The sequence below is a fragment of the Miniopterus natalensis genome, chromosome 5 (assembly GCF_054644295.1).
Source record: "Miniopterus natalensis isolate mMinNat1 chromosome 5, mMinNat1.hap1, whole genome shotgun sequence".
Classification (NCBI taxonomy): Eukaryota; Metazoa; Chordata; class Mammalia; order Chiroptera; family Miniopteridae; genus Miniopterus; species Miniopterus natalensis.
Window position 1 is genome coordinate 87,558,245 of NC_142085.1, and position 18,011 is coordinate 87,576,255.

General features: G+C 48.2%; 1 protein-coding gene across 1 annotated transcript in view; it reads left to right on the forward strand.

Moving 5' to 3' along the window:
• The window catches only part of FNDC1 (fibronectin type III domain containing 1), a 72,460-nt gene that overhangs the window by 11,719 nt on the left and 42,730 nt on the right, over window positions 1-18,011 (forward strand). Inside the window, 3 exon segments of the mRNA XM_087817786.1 lie at window positions 14,672-14,866; window positions 17,132-17,218; window positions 17,651-17,719. Of these exon segments, the coding sequence (XP_087673912.1) occupies window positions 14,672-14,866; window positions 17,132-17,218; window positions 17,651-17,719 (351 nt within the window).

The window sequence follows — 18,011 nt, forward strand, 5'->3', positions numbered from 1 at the left end:
GCCTTTAACGTCACCGTAGGCGTTAAAGACTATTTTTAAATGGTTTTAAAAGTTTCTGAGATAGTTGAAGATTCACATGCAATTGTAAGAAATAATGCAGCCAGCCCTGTGCCTTCCACTGGTCTCTCCCAAAGCTCACATCGTTCATGACAACAGTGCGATAAATATCCCAGCCAGGAAACGGGCATTGGTGCCACCCTGTGCGTGTGTGCGTGTGTGCGTGTGTGCATGCATGTGTGTGTGTGTGTGGTTCTGTGTAACTTTATCCTGTGTGCAGATTGTGTGACCACCACAGTCAAACACAGAAGGTTCGGGCAGAGGATCCCTCGTGCTCCTGTTACAGCCACACTCCCCTCCTGCTTCCTCTCCCTCAGCCCTGGGCAGCTTCGAACCTGTTCTCCGTCTCTATGATTCTGTCATTTCAAGGATGTCATGTAAACGTAATCATACAATATGCAACCTTTTGAGATTGGTAAAAGCCTATTTTCAGAAAGTCTTATTTTTACCGCCTCTGCTTGAGGTCACAGCAGGTAGCTTGCACGTTGTAATGTTGCTCTAGGAGGGCGTGGCACTTTCCCGGGTTACGCAGCGACCCCCTCACCGCTCCCTGCTTCTGCCCTCTCCCCTACACTCTGTTCTCAAAACAGCAGCCACAGTGATTCTCACGCAGCATGAAGTCACAGACCTTCCGGATGCTCCCCATCTCCCTCAGATGAAAACCAAAGTCCTAACACATTGTCAGGACTGCATTTGGCTGTTTGCACCACACCCTCCCTCCCTCTCAGCTCCAGCCCCTCGGCCTCCTTGCCAGTTCTCTACTATGCTAGGTGCCTTCCAGCCCCAGGGCCTTTGCACTCACTCTGAACAACTTTCCTTAAACGTCTGTGGGTTGACCTGTCCCTGTCTTCAGGTTCTTTACGCAACATCATCTTCTCATTTAACAGCATTCTCCTATCCCTGCCTCTGGCGCTTCTTATTCTAGCTGTTTTTCACCACCGGATAGTTCAACTGCATTTGATAACCACCTTCCTTTCTTCGCTGGAATGGAAGCTCCACGAGGACAGGACATTTTGTGAGTTTTGTTCACTGAAGTCTCCTCATTGCCTACAAAGCTTCCTGCAATAGCACATGCTGAGTAAATATTTGATGGGTGACTGGATGCGCTTTCTTTGGTATTAATTACTTAAAATAGGCATTGAACATATTTATGTAGGTTGACATGACACCAGCAGGCTATGGGGGGTGACGAGTGTGGGATAGTCCCCTGCACCCTCTCACCCTAACCCTGTGGGGCCAGCACATGAATTTTGAAGGGTGTTGGCTCGTGTTGGAAGTCCCGTCCACAGCTGGGTGGACAATTCTATTTCCACAGGGTACTAGTTTCCTGGGGCTGCCGCAACAAACGACGGCAGACTGGGTGGTTTAAACAACAGAAATGTAATCTCGCAGAATTCTGGAGGTTGGGCATCTGAAATCGGTGGAGCTGGGTCATGCTGTCTCTGAAGGCGCTGGAGAGGACACCTTCCCTGTGTCTTCTTAGCTTCTGGTGGTCTCCAGCGGTCCTCCACGTTCCTCGGTCTGTAGATACGTCACTCTAGTCGGTCTCCATTATCACTTGGTATTCTCCCTGTCTCGTCTTCTTCTTAAAAAATCCTTACATTTTTTCCATTGATTTTTAGAGAAAGTGGGAGGGAGGGAAGAGGGGGAGAGAGAGAGAAACATCGATGTGAGAGAATCACATCAATTGGTTGCCTCCCACATGGGCCCCGACCAGGGCCCGGGATTGAACCTGCAACCCAGGTACGTGCCCTTTACCAGGAATCAAACAGGAGACCCTTCGGTCTGTAAGCTGATGCTCTAACTACTGAGCCAAACCGGCCAGGGCTCCCTGTGTCTTCTTTAAAGGGACAAGTCATACTGGATTAAGGCCAACCCTAATCAAGCATGACGTCATCTTAACTCAATTACACCTTCAAAAATCCCATTTCCAAATCCCATTCGCAGGTACTGGGCAGCATATCGTTTTGGGGGACACAGTTCAACCCATGACATATGGTATGCTGACCAATGTGATTCCTGCTGAGTAGGTGAAAGAATTCACATGGCTTCCAATGCTGGGCCACAGTGGAGACGTGGGAAGCCGTGAGTCACTGTTGCTATTGTGTGTGCTAAGCTGTCCACTGGAGTTCCAAAGTCCCACGCGCACTCAGCGGGCCTGATCTGGAGCCTGGCTAGAGCCTTCATTCATAAAGTAATTAAGTCATTAACTCCGAGCTTCTATGGGCAACTGACCATGCTAGGCTCTGAGGCACAGGCCGCAACACTTGATAATAAAGAAGTTGGGATCGATGTGGTGAAAAATAATGGCATTGATGTGATGAGTGTAGCAAGCGTTTAGTTCTGAATGTTTTCACATTGACATACATAGAATTATAAGATCAGCCAGAGAAATGACAAAAAGTGTCTGAGGACTTCGCCTGGAGGGCACGCTTTGATGTTGACTCAATCTATGTTGTTGTTTTTTTTCCCTTTTCAGTAGAATTTCTGTCTTTCTTTTACAGATTTTATTCCTAGTTGAGACTTGTAGCTGCTGAGATGAGGCGGCCTGGTTCTCCCACAGAATGTTTGGCTCGATGACATTCTTACGTGTGGGAAGCCGCCGTGTTCTCTTCTGTGCTAACAGATGCCCTGGCCCTGCTCTGTTTTAAATACCATTTTCTACCCCACCCAGCAATTTCCTTCTGTTATTTTCTGATTGATTGGGAGAACTGAAGCATCCTCTTGTGGTTATTAACTCTCAGAGTCCAAGCAAACCACAGCCAAAGAGAAATGAAATGAGGGGTGGACAGCACCGAGCTCCTGACTCTCTGAGACCTGAGCTGATCATTTCACAGCTGCGTCATGACTGCATTTTGACTCTGACACCTGGGAGGACAGGGTCGGGGAGAGGAGACACAGGCTGCTGTGTGAGCAGGTTGTGTGTGTCTCTTATAGAACATGAGGGGTTTTTGTTGTTGTTAATTCTCACCAGAGAGTATTTTTTCCATTGATTGTTTTTTTTTTTTAAGAGAGAGTGGAGGGGAGCAGATGGGGGGGGAGAGAAACATCGATGTGAGAGAGACACATCAATTAGTTGCCTCCTGCACTCACCATGACCAGGACTGGGGATCGAACCTGCAACCCAGGTATGTGCCCTTGACCAGGAATTGAACCCAAGACCCTTTGGTCCATGGGCCTACGCTCTAATCATTCAGCCACACTGGCCAGGGTGAACATGAGGGGTTTTTGACGTGGGGTTTCTGGGATGAGTTCCACAGAGTCCACTGATGCTCTGAGCTGCTAATGAATTGTCATTGCAGGAAGCACGTCAGAGCATCCTGAGGGGGAGCGGAGGCTGGGGCAGAGTCACAGAGTGGGCCTGAGTCCATGTCCTCTTCGAATGCAAGCCATGGGAAGCAGTGGCCAGTGTTCTTCCTTGAATCCCACTGATGCTGTACTTTCTGGTCACCTTAGCTGGAGGAGGACTTCCCTTCCCCACCTTCAGTCCCTGATAACGTTTGTTAGTGACACTCAGCTGACAGTAAACGTCTGATGCCCTTACTCTTCTTTGCCAACATACTGCTTCCCTTGGAAGACTGATGGCCATTGCTTTTCTTATGTATCTGATTTGTCTGTAACTCTGTGTCACCACCTGAGCACACGTTCATAGATGTTCACCTTTGAAGGCGGGGAGAACGTGTTGGACCTGGGTGGAAAGGTCTAGTCATGGGAAGTGCTGAAGACCACAGTTGAGAGGCTGATTGAAGGGGGCAGGCGGATTCGATGATCTGTTTCCTTTCAACTCTGAAGATTCTTAAATTCTAATTCAAAGTACCTTGCCCAAGATTGAGGAAAATGACCCAAAGCCCACTCTGGCTGAGTGAGGAGGGAGATTGGCCGAGAGCCCAGGTCCTGGGAATCGTGTTGGTCATTTTTTATTTATTTTTCCTTCTTTTCTTCTATTTTCCATCACCATTCCCTGCCCCCATACCCTCTTCCACCTCTACCCACCACCCTCCCTCTTCTGTGGCCCTTCTTCCTCCTACTGTATCTTGTATTTGTTGAGTGATTTATGATTTTCTTTCACATTTTATTCTTACATTAATCCTTTGAGGACAGCTGTAGAAAAGAACCTGATTAAATGCGATTTGCAGAGAGAAACTTCAGCGGCATACTTGCTTTGTTTGGGGCTGTGAGTGGGGGTGGACACTGTCCTGATGATAAGGTTCTTCTTGGCCTTCATTTGATTCGACAGTGATGGAAGTTCCCTTCTTCCTGAGAAGCTCTCTACTCTGGTCTTCCACGATGCAATGTGTCTCCTCTTTATCACTCATATTTCAGATTTAAAATGTCTTCTCCTCAGTCATGCCTCAGGCACCTTTGTTCTTTGGGCCCCACTGGAGATGTCAAGTAGAGAGTTGGACACACTGGAGCTCAGAGGAACAACCAGGGCTGGCGTTGTCAGCAGACAGATGACGTTTGCAATCCTAGGAGCAGATGTGCAGAGTTAGGGAGAGAGGGCATGCGGAGAAGAGGGGGGCCGGGGGCTGGGCTCGGAAGCACTCGAATGCTCTGAGTTCTGGCCTGGGAGACAGATGATCTGGAAGAGCAAGTGGGGAGCAGGGTGACCTGGAAGGCAGGAGACGGGGGGGGGGGGGGCAGGAGAAGAGAGCGTCCAGGAGGAGAAGCACTCGGCTCCTGTAGATGTAGAGCTCATCAAGGACCAAGAGATGAGGTTGGCAACACGTAGTCTTCTTGACATTCATATGAGCTGGCTCAGGGCAGTGAGTTCATGTATCCCTGTGAATTAGTGCAGCTTCAACTGTTGACTCTCACTTTTATACTTTCGATTCTCTCCAGGCCTACATTTATCCCTTTTAGTTACAATTACAGCTGAGAACAAAGTATAGTAGGAAGAGCATGGTCTACGGTTTCGGATAGGTCTGGGTTTGACTGCTGTCACTAACTAGCTGCGTGCCCTCGGCAAGCCACCCAACTCTCTAAGACTCGGGCTCCGCGTTTATGGAACGCCAGAGCACAGCGCGCAGCGCTGGGGATTCAAGAGCTGAGTGTTATGAGACTGTGGAACTCTTCCTATCACTTCTGCATCCCCAGTGCCCAGCTCAGAACCGGACACATAGTAGGTACTCAATAAGTAGCTGTTGTAGGAGTAAAGGAAATGGCTGGCATTTAGTAGGTATACAACGAATGTCCAGCCTTCTTTGCTTCTTTCTCTATTTTCGATTGATCACAAATGGCCCTACTGTAACACTTAAACTCTTTGCTGTCATGCATTTTTCCTCTTCATTAAAAGATTATTTGTCTGTGTTCATTCATAACCATGAAATGATCACCTGAAATATTTAAAAAATTTATAATATTAACAATATTTTTAATATTAACAATAGTTTTTGTTAGGAGTCTGAGCTGTCATTGGGTCCATGTGGTCTGGCTTCTGGTCGTGTCTGTTTCATTTACTCTTTCATACCTACTTCACCACAACACTTGCTTGGCCTGTCTTCTGAGGATATTTTTCAGGGAGTTTCTGAGCAAGATGAGTGGTGATTTTAACGACAGTAATACCCAAGTGTTTAACATAGTTAGACAATGACTTTCACATTTTGGGAAAAGGAATGAATTTTTAGGGAGTTTTTTTTGGCGGGCATGTCAAGCAGTTTATAAGTAGGCCGAGCTTAAGCTGGACCAGCAAACAATGGCAATTCTTTACGTAACTATTTCTCAGCTGCGAATTGAATTCAAAGAATGTGCAGAAATCCCACAAAAACCTGGAAAGCACTGGTTTCTTGAAGGGTCTCTGATGCTGGTCAACAGAGGGCGTGAGTCCTGCGTTCCCTTCCCATCCGTAGGCATTTTCTCTTTAGGGTCCCTTGTTTTCTTATTGTTATAAATAAATATACCTATGGAGTTCCTCCAACCTCACTTCCCTAAACCATTCTGGGAAGTCCATGGCTCAGATGGGAAACATTCTTGTTTTTCCTCTGGAACAGTAGCTTTTGCTTACATTGGTTCCTGAATAAAATGGCTAAGAGCTTAAAAACTTTAAATCCTAATGATCACATTCTGCCAGCTCTGCTGGTGAAATTCACTCTAATTTCTGGCTGCATCCTTCTCTGGACAGATGTACTTACTCAAGTCCATGGCATAATGACAAAGAAAGCACTGACACTGTCAAAACTGAATCCCGTAGAAGCAGCCACAGAAAGAGATTCAAGTTAAAACAAAGCAGCTCTCACTTAGAAATCAAGAAAAAAGTGACTTGATTTTATGGATTCAAAAATGATGACACCAGGGAGCAATGGATTGAGCTGCTGACAACACAAGCTCTTACTAACAGTGGCTAAACAGGTAAGGGAATTGATAAACCCGGGAGCAGAAAGGCTCTCAGAGACCCAGGACCTTTCCATTTTCCCACTCCTGCATCCCAGGCCAGGTCATCATCTCAGGCTTGTGACTCCATGTTCCGAGATGGCTGCTGTATCTCCAGGTATCATCCCATCCCAGAGGAGGGGAGAGGAGGAAGATCTAAAAGGCCTAAAGCACATGGCAGTTGATCCTGACGCCTAAATCATGCTTTCCTGGCAGGGGCAGCAGCAGTAACTTCCTCATGTGTCATTGGCTGGAACTTATCACATGACCACCCATAGCTGCAAGGGAGGCTTAGGGTCCTGAATATTCACTTCCCAGCTTCTATTGTAGAAGGCAAGGGAGGAAGCAGCTGAAAAAAGGCGTGTCTACCATGGCAGTGTCTGAATTCAATGCAGCTGCTAAACTGTTACGAATTAGTGGAGAAACTTGACTTGAATGGCACTAATAAAGATTTAACTTTAATTGTCTCAGAAAACATCTTGAGGAAGAAGGCAGATTCATTTTTAAGAGTATCCTTAGGGCCTGAGAATTTAACTTTAGTGTTGCTACTTGTTGTTTTGAAACAGAATTCCTTGCTGCTTCGTTTCATTGTCCATTTTTGTGTTTTCTGCTTTGTAGGTCTTTTCCAGTTGGGGGGGGGTGAGAAGAGAATGAAGGGGGATAATGTGAAATAAACTATACTAACAAGTATCTGGTCTTTCTCTTTACACCTGTTTCCACCAAATACAAGTAAACCACCTAGAATCTAGAACATTCTAGGCCAACTTTGCCCATAAGGAGCCATTACCCTTTAGGCAACGAGATAGCATTTGAACGACAGCCTTTGTGGCTGCATTGAGGGTGACCTGGATGGGAAGTTGGAGGACAAGTGGCATTGGGGCTCTTTCCTTGGGAAGTTCCCATGTGCCCGCAGGAGTGCGTGGTGACCTTGGGCATGACTAGCTTGTGAGCAGCACCAGGGGGAGCAGTTTACTGAAGCCAGTGAGGATCCCCCCTTTCCGTGACGTGGCCACCTGAGACTCTCCAAGGTGGAGGCGCTCGCACAGAGATGGATGAGGGTGGTGGTGGTGCTGACAGTCTGGAGAGAACAGAAATGGCTTCAGATAAGCTGTGCCTAAAGATTTGGAGGTTTGGATGGCTCTACCACCTGGCTTCTTTGAGCTGATGGAGAAAAAAACATGATTCACAATTGTGTTTGGTGGCCATCTAGTGCCGTTATAAGCACATTGGCATATATGCATGCGAATTTGGCCTTTTAGTGAGAATAAATGATGATTTGTTGTTATCAAAACAGTGGAAAATACCTGAGGGGTCAGGGACAACCAGGGGAACTGAGGTTTCACGGAGGCCACAGCAGAGGTGAGCAGGAGGCCACATTGAACCCAGCGGCCCAGCTGGCACCTCTGTTCATTAGGAAATGCTGAGGGCAGGGAGGGACGGGTGCCCAGCCACCCACAGCAACCCAGGGCATTTGTAGTCTTCTGGCTTCTCACTCTGGCTCCCCCCTCACCAGGTAAATAAAACAGGATGCTCTGGGACGGTGGTAGACTCCAGTCAGTCACCAAGGCATGGGGCAGTTGACTGGGTTTTGAGGAATGTGGACCAGGGACAAAGTCTGGAGAGCCCTGGCTGCCCCGATCGCCCGAGGGACCAGGCCACCTGCCTGCCTTGGTGTTTCTCTCTGCTGTGAGGCCTCCCTGTGGCAGGGTCACAGGTTCTGTTTTGCAAAGCCAGTTCAGCTCCCTGGAGTGTTTTTTAAGTTTAGAGACTCCAAAGACCTAGATCTGGGTTTCATTTTTTATACTGTTGTCCCTAGAGAAGCACGCCAAGTGTGGAAAACTTTCATCGAGCCCAGTGCACACTTGAAAGGTCAGGAGAGGAGCCAGGCCATTATTTTAATACTCAGACTGTCTACCCAGCCGAGCCTTCCAGGTGGAAAACACTGTAAATTCCACGAGGATCAGTTTTATTTCACAGGGTTGCAAAAGAACCTCTGCTTACTGTCTCTGTTCTTTTTTTTTTTTTTGAGGGAAGAGTAATAATTATTTGACAAATATGATCCCAATACCCATTTGAAAAAGTATTTAAAACTCAGCCATTTCCGTGTTTTGCCCATAGGCTGCCAACCTTCTGGCTGTTTCTATATTTTGGAGAATTCCTCTGTGTCTTATGGACAACAGCTGAATTTTCCCACCTTTCCTCGGAATTGCAGTCTCAGGGTTGAATTCCACGTTGATTCCTATCCCTGGGCTGTCCTGCAGTTTTAGTACATCCAGCCTTCTGTGGCTGATTGATTGGATTTTTGGTCAAACGCTCACGGTTTCAGAGATCTGTGTTTTCTTCATTTCAGAGTCTGGGAAGTCTTTGGCGGTTTCCAGTGGAAAGTAAAGCTTGAATTTCAAACAAAGACAAGGCAAGGAGACTTACATAAACACCAGGGTTTGCTGCACTACAGAGCAATCCTTGGTATACTTAAATGATTTTGGAATTTTTGGGGTTTTAATGGTCTAGCTTATTTCAAAAGCCCTCAACATTCCTTCGGGGGTTTTCTTCTTGCCTGAGGCTGTCTTATCCTGCTCCTGAGCCACTGCCAGACTGGGTGGGCTGCAGGGGCACTGGGCTGGAAGGGCAGCCACCCCTGGCTGGCGCTTGCCTTAGTTTCTTTGGGTGTGTCTGCACTGGCTGCCCTTTGTGACCAAATGTGTTGGCTGCTGGGGTTGCTTCAAAAAGTTATTTTCAAGGTTCATAGAAGATCTTGATTAATAGTCTCTTCGGCCGACAGGGTCTGACTGCAAGTGGCAGACACCCAGGTTGAACTAATCTAAATCCCAGAATTTCTTGGCTTGTGGGGGCTCACGTTGGGAAGTGCAGGAGTTGAGCAGGCCCCAGGGATGCCCCGAACCCAGGCTTCACTGGTAGATGAAACTAGTATGTGTCCTGTACACAGCAGTTTGGATCCGCTGCCTCGTGGAGATCATAGCATCTTGGGGCTGTAAGAATTCAGGCAAGTGGGAGACTTTGGATTCAGTTATTTTTACCCCAGGGGATCCTGCAGATTCTACGTGGATTCCAGCAAAAGGTGGTGGTGACCGAGTTTGCTGAGGGAACCCTGACCCCACCTGGGTAGTTCAACAGATCTTCTCCGGCTGAAGTGAAACTCAGTTTGAGAGGAAAGAAATGTGGACTTGAACTTCTTTAGATTGAAATTAAGCCATAAGACCAAGTAGGCTTCACTCCCGGCCTTCAATGTCCCCCGGGAATTTTGTAACGGGAAGGGCTCTGCTGAAATGAGAACACTGCTACATGGCTAGTTTTGTGTGATCAGGCCTCTCTGCGCTGTCCTCTCACCTCACTGCTGAAACGCTGGTGGGCTGTCCGGGCCGGCGTGAGCTGGGTAAGACTTGGGACTGGAATAGCACAGGCGGGAATGGGTTTTCAGCCTACAGGGCAACTTGGCTTTGGAGTTGGCTACAGAATGAGTCTTCCTCACTTCAGAGCCTTTGGGAAATGGGGGGCGGGGAAAGGAATCCTCACCCATAACCCCAAGAGGATACATGGTGGGCCAGTGGTTGGTGCCAGGAAGGCTCCAGAAGGTGGGGCAGGTGGCCCTGGTCCTCACTCTGAAGGGAGCTACCGCACGACCTCAGGTTGACAGTCATGCCCAGTGGTTTCAGGACACAGCCTGCGGGGATGTTAGGAAACTTCCATCTTCTCCTCACGTTTCACTTCTGCCCTCTGCCCTCATCCCACGGTCCCCCCCTCCCTGAGGCAGGAGAGGTGAGTGCTAAGAGTCCAGTGTCCCTGGGTCCACTTTCCCACCCGGTGGCACTAAGGGGATCAGGAGACACAGGCTAATGAGTCTCTTCTTCCCCTAGGTCTGTCTTCCTGTTTGCCTCCACTCCTCCATGGGGAGAGTGCTGCTGCTCTTGCCCCACCTGCGAGGCGGTGATCCTGGGGTGGTCCCCTCTGTAGGAGAGACAGCAGGGACTGGTTAGGCCAGAGCTAGGCATGTGGAGGTTGTTGGTTGTGCTGGTAGTTGAAGCTTATACAGAGCATCCCACACTTCCCTCCCCAAAGCTATCCTGGGTTGGGTCTTCCTAATTCCTTGGAGCCCAGACCAGTTTTTTCAGCCTTTGGGTCCCTGAGGGGGTTGATGGAGTCTGGAGGTGGGGTATGACTCTTCGAGCGGGTCTGTACCTAAAGCCTTCAGGGGCAGGGAGAGCTTTAGCTTCGGTTCTTCAAAATGTAGCCTTCATCTTGACCTGCAGACCTTCCTCGTGGGCCCGGGTTCCCAGGGTTCTCAGGATTGAATAGGATATGGGGAAGGTGTCCGGGTCAGCAACCATAGGGCTCCTCCTGGAGCTAAGATAGATCAAGGGACTGAGTCTGGCCAGCCGGAGGTGTGTGTTTTCTCACATAGTGTTTTTAAAAAGTTGAATTAATCACCAACTAGTATAAAATTGGCAGATTTCATACAAAAATATCAGGATTTCTAGCTTCTTAGAAACCCCAGAATATTGGACAATATGGGGCCTGAATCCCCTGTCAACGGATGCCTAAAAATGAAATTGTGCCTTTCGATGGAGTGTGCACGCCTTAATGTGTCTTCACTCATCTGCTTGATCTTTCTGATCCTGGGAAGTGTTTGGGTTGGAGACCTTTGGCTGACCTCATTAGCCTAAATTCTCCTAACATTTTTTTCTTGAACCTATGAGCATTTTAAGTGAGTACCAGATACATGGGCACATTGGCTGCCAAGAGAGATGCCAGAGTGGGAAGACGAGGGAAGGACAGATGAGGTATGTACCTGTCTACCATGATGCGTGGGCCATGAAGACATTGGTCAGGCCAGGCTGGGACCTAGCTCTGGACTCAGGCTTCTGAGGGTGACTGTCAGCCCTGGAGGATCCCTGAGGCCACTCTGCAGAATAGGAAGGCCCTCTGAGGACAGACATTGCAGAGCCATTGGAATCTTGGTTTCCAAACCTCGAGTAGACGTAGACCCATACTTTGACCCTGAACCAAAGTGGCCTGCTCGGGTAAGACCTGGAGTCGGGAGCTAGGTCACAGTGAAAACTCCAGGTGCTGGCTGCACCCTCATGTCCCATTCCTGAACAGACCAGTAGGGGTCTCAGGGGAGCCATGGTGTGGACCTGTCTAGCCTGGCAGTTGCCAGGTATCTGAAAGGTCACCAGAATATCGTTTTGCCACTTGGCACCTGGCAACATATTCTTGCACCTGGATAAAGGTCACTTGTATGAAGTATTGCAATGGCTCTGCCATGGAATGAAATGGCCCGAGTCACAGCAGATCGGCGGTTTTCTCCTCCTGTCGGGAGCACCTTGCACCTGTCTCCACTCAGAGACAGCCTTGGATGGGGAGCAATGGGGAAGGACACGGACAGGAAATTCTTCCTACTTTCCTAAAATCCCCTAGGCTGCAGCTGAAGCTCATTGCCTCACTTTTCGTCCCGTGCTGGTGGAAACCCAGCTGCCGCGGCCCTAACCCGTCCTGCGCGCTCTGGAAGGAGCCTCCCGGTGCCCCGTTAGGCCATTTCATTGCTCCTGTACTGGCTTTGGGTTTGTCCTTTCTCTCTAGAGAGGCAGTTCATGGGACACAGAGCCTTGAAAAGTGCCCCCCCAAAGAGGACAGTGGCGTGGGAAGGCGGGGTACACCGTGGAGGAAACAGTTCACACAGCCATGGAGTTTCACAGTTGGCTCTAGGAGAGCAGTGGCTTCCTACATTAGTTAACTTTCTGTGAATGTGGCCATTGGTCCTCTATGAGCAGGGGCAGTATCAGGGCTGTGAGCTGTGGGAAGCCTGGCTTTAGAGCTGGGCAAAAGCTGCGCTGGCCTTTGGCTCCAGCTGTGACTCTGGGCGGTTCTCCTGACCTCTCTGCTCCAGGCCCTGCTTTCCTCTCCTGCATACGGGGGGCGTCAACACCACCTCCCAGGTTGCATGTGCTGTGAGCACCTCCTGCAGAGTAAGGTTAAGTGGGTGGCAGGTGGTAGACGCTCAGTAAGACCCTTTTTCCGTCCATCTCACTCACCCATTTTTATATACTGAGTAATTTTATACCATCTGGCTTTTTTTTTTTTTCTTTAAATGCACAAACGCTGGTGGAGGCATGTATTGCATTGAGATATTGCTTGATGGCACGTGATCCCTGGCAGGAGAACAAACAAACTCATTTGTGGGCACACACGGGCAGCTGACGGGTGGCAGAATGAACGGGCGGCCGTTAGGACTCGGCAACCCAGCCGTGCTTCTGCGTTCATCGTACTGCAGCCCGGGAAGACTCTGCGTGTCTTTCCTTACGCTGGGCCGATGCAACTATTTGAACGTGAGTTAGAACCGGTGTGAGTTAGAATTTATTCTGTCATGTGCAAGGAGAGACGCAAAGCTTTGCAGGGAGAACACGTTCCTCCGTTCAGATGTCGGTAATGAGAGTAAACGGCCTTCCGGCCCAGGCCGAGCACTGCCTGAATCACAAGGGCCCAGTGGAAAACGGGGTGCTGGGGTTTCACGGGTCTCACACTGCGGACTGTGTCCAGGTTCGAACTTCTCTTAGGGAGGTTTGGGACTGAACCCTAGAGAAAAGCGTGACTCTCGTGTCCATTCACTTGCTGTCGTCCTTGGGAGAATCCCCCGGCCGTGAGGCTCCCTCTGCGGTTTCCGACACTTGCTTTGTCTCCGCTGTCCGTGGGTCGGTGTGAAACATCGGATTCCTGGACCGATTTCTGCTGTTTCGGGAAATAGGGATTCAACCGGAAGGTAGTGGACAGATGGCTGAGGAGGAGAGTTTCTTGTAGTGAAGCCTTGGGAGAAACCAAGGGAACCAAGGAAGGGGAACCCCCGTCCTCTGGTAAAGAAAATCCTGAAGTTCCGCCCGGGCCAGGAAGGGTCAATGCGAGCGCCTGGGGAGTAGCCACGATGGCCGCCTTGCCCAGAAGTTCACTGGCGTGCTGTCGTCACGGTCTCCTCAACCACATGCCTGGCCGGCAGTGGGTTTCCTGGACTGCGACCTCTCCCGTCGCCGTCTACAGGAGCCTTGCCTCTGAAGCTGGGGAGGGAACTCATGGATTTCTACCCATGCCCATGGCCTGACATTGCACTTTTGTCTCCACAGTGGACTTCCTTTCCCTGATGCTTGGAAATCATCATTTCCATGCTTTTAAAATTTTTTTCCTTGCGTTTCCCTGGCAGGGAGGGTCACAGGCATTCTTTCCTTTTCTAGTGTTTTCCTCTAGAGGCAGCTGGGCTGTTGGGGGAAAAGTGATGGGTATTCGAATCAGCCGTACTTACTCTGTGCAGAATCTCATCCAGTATTGAAATCACATACTAACCATCTATGTGCCATCACGAAACACTCGCTCTTCCCTTTCTCCTTCCACGAGCGTCCAAATTCATTTTTTTCAATGTTTCTAAGTTTAAAGGGCTCTGGGTTTCTTTACTCCCTCCTACCCCCGAGAATGCCTTGCATGGTTGAATAACAGGTTTCAGGTCCCACTTTGCCCCAAATGTGACTGTTGTGTGACCGTTTCCTATATATTTATGTTGTGTGACTTTGCAACACCAGTTACATGTTATGTTTCATTGTGGTTATTTTTGAAAATCAAGAATACTTTTTTAGAACCTCATAACTGAAGATAAAAATGTAAGTGTGCTTCTTAATAACTTTTCTTCATCTGTGACAAAACGGGGAGACATTTTAATTAGCTACCTGCAGATAAACCAGAGGTTACCTAACGCGTTGATGATTCTGGCTTGTTCTCTCTGTGGAAGCGAACGCTTCTGCCTCTTGTTTCGGATCAATGGAGATTCTTCCTGATCATGAGAGTTTTGTGTTCTATTCAGAGGTGATGTAAAAATTATATAACTGTGCCATGCAAAAAACTTATTTAATACATAAAATGCCTCTGGAGATGTCAAATTACCGATTCGTTATTCTTGCCCAGCAAGGCTCCATAATCAAGCCCGAGCAGCCCCAGAGTTTATTGCGATTTGTTTCACTTTGGGTTTAAACTTACCACCCACAGTCACCCAGAACACTGAAAGGCTGTGGGTTTCCGGTGTTTGCTCTGCTGTCATTCTGTAACGATGTCCAAACGTGCCTGCGCTTAGAGTCTTCAGGATCCGATTAAACGCCATTTGCTCTTTTGCTAACCATGTCAGAGAACACTGGAAAGAATTCGCTTTCCCATCTGCCGTTCCCTTAAGTTGATAGTTGCACTGTTTGCATAGCTGACCACCCACTGAAGCCAAGGCACGTGAAACTGCTGTCCACTAAAACGGGCCTGAAAGTCACGTGGGACCCACCCAAAGATGCTACCAGTAGGCCCGTGGAGCATTACAACATTGCCTATGGGAAGTCACTGAAAAGTCTTAAGTACATCAAGGTGACTGCGGAGACACAGTCCTTCCTTATTGAGGATGTGGGTAAGTGACGCCCTGGTCTTTTTCCCACTCAGAACTCACTGTGCACCTACGCTCTCGGTTCCATTCTCAGGGTGACTATGTGAGACAGAGCGTGGCCAGGCTCACGTGGTTCCTGGGCAGCGGGAAGCCAAGGTCAGGAATCTGTTATGTAACAGCCTTCATCCTGCCAGGGGGCTTTCCTGTCCTGCACCGGAACTCCAGTGTTCCTGGACCTCTCTCCAAACTGATGTCAGAAACAATTTTTATGAGACATAGACACTTGACCACCGGACAACTTTGAAGTCTAATCTGGAGATTTCTCATTTATGAACCATTTAATAATTAGGGATTACTCAGGTAGTAAGTAGGTCCCTGTAAAGGCGTGTGGGGTGTGTATGCTCACCCACCTCTGGTTCCAAGATGTAACATTTCTCCTCATGCAGTTTCATTCTGGAAGTTTGGAGCATTTTAAATTTTGCCTAAGTTCACTGTTGTGTAAGTGCAGGTGTAGGTGGCTTTGAACTTGGGCTTTGGGTTGCCTCTTGCGGGTCCTCTGTCTTCTGCTCCTTTGATCCCAGGAGCCTGCAACTCCCGTTTACTCTCCAGTCATCTCATGGTCCAACCCTAAGAGGATCATAAGGAAGTGACAGACGTCAGCATGTGTGACATCCAGGCCTCCCCAAGCCACGTTAGGGTTTTGCTGCCTGCCTTCAGTGGATCAGAATCGACAGTGCTCCTCAGTTTCCTGCCACAGTCTGCCACATGTTCCTTCTCCGTCTCTGAGCTGCAATATTAGGCTTTCTGGGTATCAGGGCAGAAAGTGCACAGAAGGGAGATAAGGGGGTCAGAGTCCCTTCCTCATGGTTCCAGCTAAACATACATTTTCCCGAATCTCCACCCCTACAGCCCCACAGAGTCCAACTATGGGGTTAGATGGAGGCTCTATGGACAAAGGCATGCGCAGGGTCACATTTGCTTGCTCAAAGCTTGGGCGGCTACGACTGCCACAGAGAAGAAACACATGCAGGAGAGACTGAGGGCTCACCGAACAGCTCGTCTCCCAAGCCGCTCTGATGAGTTAGCTCAGCGGGAGGCAGAGACATGGATTAAATTTCTCTGAAACACAAATGAGCTCGGAACGAAGAGGGAAGGTGCCTGGTGAAGCATAATTTTACATTCTGTCTGAACCTGAAGCATTTCCCAGTTAGCATTGCAGGTCATGCCAAACCCTAGATGCCACCAGGCCCAGCTGTGGTCAGGCAGAAGTCAGACCAGTCTTGAGCACCGCAGGTGTCGCAGATGATATTGGCCTGTGGCTGCGTCTCTGCGCCTCTGGCTTGAGAACTGAAGTTTGTTAGGGGACCGCGCCTCACTTTGAGGAATGCACTCAGCATCATTGCCTTTGATAGAACCAACTCTAACCTCTCCAACGTTTGTCCCCTCAAATGCCTGCCAACTCTCATCTCTGGCATCTGCACTTACATTTCTTAAGATAATAACTCATTCTGAGGAAAACCGGCCCACTAGAGTTTAGCTTTTCACAGCAGCAAATTCAGGGCACACGCACGCCATAACTGGGCCTCTTGGTTTCCTTTCCCATCCCAACGACATCAGGAGCTCAGCCAAGGACACCACTATTTGACCTTGAGCCCTATATTCGAGTCATAAATTGAAGCCCGATTCTTTCAAGATTAGCATTTCCAAGATTCCAGGAAATACTTTTCCAGATATTTGTTGAAATAGGAGAAGGCAACATGCAGACATAGTAAGGGGAATGTTTTCTTGTGAAAATGAGAAAATTTCATGATGTTTTATTGATTGCAGTGAAGGTTCCCCATGTGCTAACTTTTATGAGTGATGTTGACATTTTCTAGTTACTTTTTGAAGACTTCTATTGGGAGCCTTCATGGGGAAATATTGTTTGTAGTGACGGACACTGTAGGTTAAAACATCCATTTAGTGGACAATGCGTTCCTATTCCCTACGTTGATTTCACATTAAAAAGCTTAGAGGTCTTTTTGTTGACTACTCACAAACCCAGGTTGATTTCACATCCCATGTACTTTCTACTAAATAAATGTTGTGTTCTTGGTCAGGTGTATTCCAGTTGCATGAGAAATGTTAGTATTTTGATTTTAAAAAAGAAAGAGAAAGCTGAAGTTAGATTAATCACTCAATTGAAATGTTTATATTTGGTTGTAACTGGCATAAGGAAGACAGCTAGTGAATCAAACTGTCGTTCTTGGAGATTTGAAACAGTGGCTTGATATGAACCGTGTGTTTCAGAGCCGGGGGTAGTGTACTTTGTGCTGGTTACTGCAGAAAACCACAGTGGAGTGAGCCGTCCCGTTTACAGAGCTGAAAGCCTGCCTGGTAAGTCTCACCTGGAGTCGGAGGCTGTATCTTAGGTACTTAGTTTAGGAGAAACATCCCTCCTTATTTCTACAGGTCAATACAAGTTTATAATCACTGAAGAGTTCCCGATAAAAAAAAAATTAGAATTGTAGAGAAAGCCGAAAGACTGCAAAGTAGGAGAGATGTATCCCTTCTTTTAGTCATTTAATGCGGGTTATTAGTGTTTTGTCCTAAATTTTTGAATGTTCACTAGAGTAAGCCATGTACAAAAGACTAAAAAAGTTGTACTATCCATAAAGCTTAGGGGCTGAGTCACCAAAATGGCCCGAGGCAGTCAATCCCTTTCAAGCTTGTTGAAAAGACCACTTAGAGATAAGTTGGGGTGCTCTGAAATGTGGAGCATCCTCCAGCCCTCGTTTCTAACTATCAGGTTGCATTTTCCTAATTCAGGAGGTGAATGGATCGAGATTGGTGGTTTCCCCATTAAGGGTCCAGGATCATTTAATGAAACAGTAACAGGTACTATGTGCTCATTTGGTTCATGTCCTCACTGAAGCACCATCCCGCAAGGGGGTTGTGTTTCTGTCACACACATGTGCTCACAAACCTTCATCCAGTCCCCATCGCTAAACTAACGCACACGCCACACAGTGTTGGTCAATCTGCCGTGCACCTGACAGACCAGCCTGCAGCCAGTGTCGGTCATTTCTCACCATTTCTCTCATGTTCTGGTGTGGGGACGTGTCTGTGTCTTCATCTGGGGATTCTGTGTGCTGTTAACAGGCAAATATGGTGGCCGAGATGGCAGTCC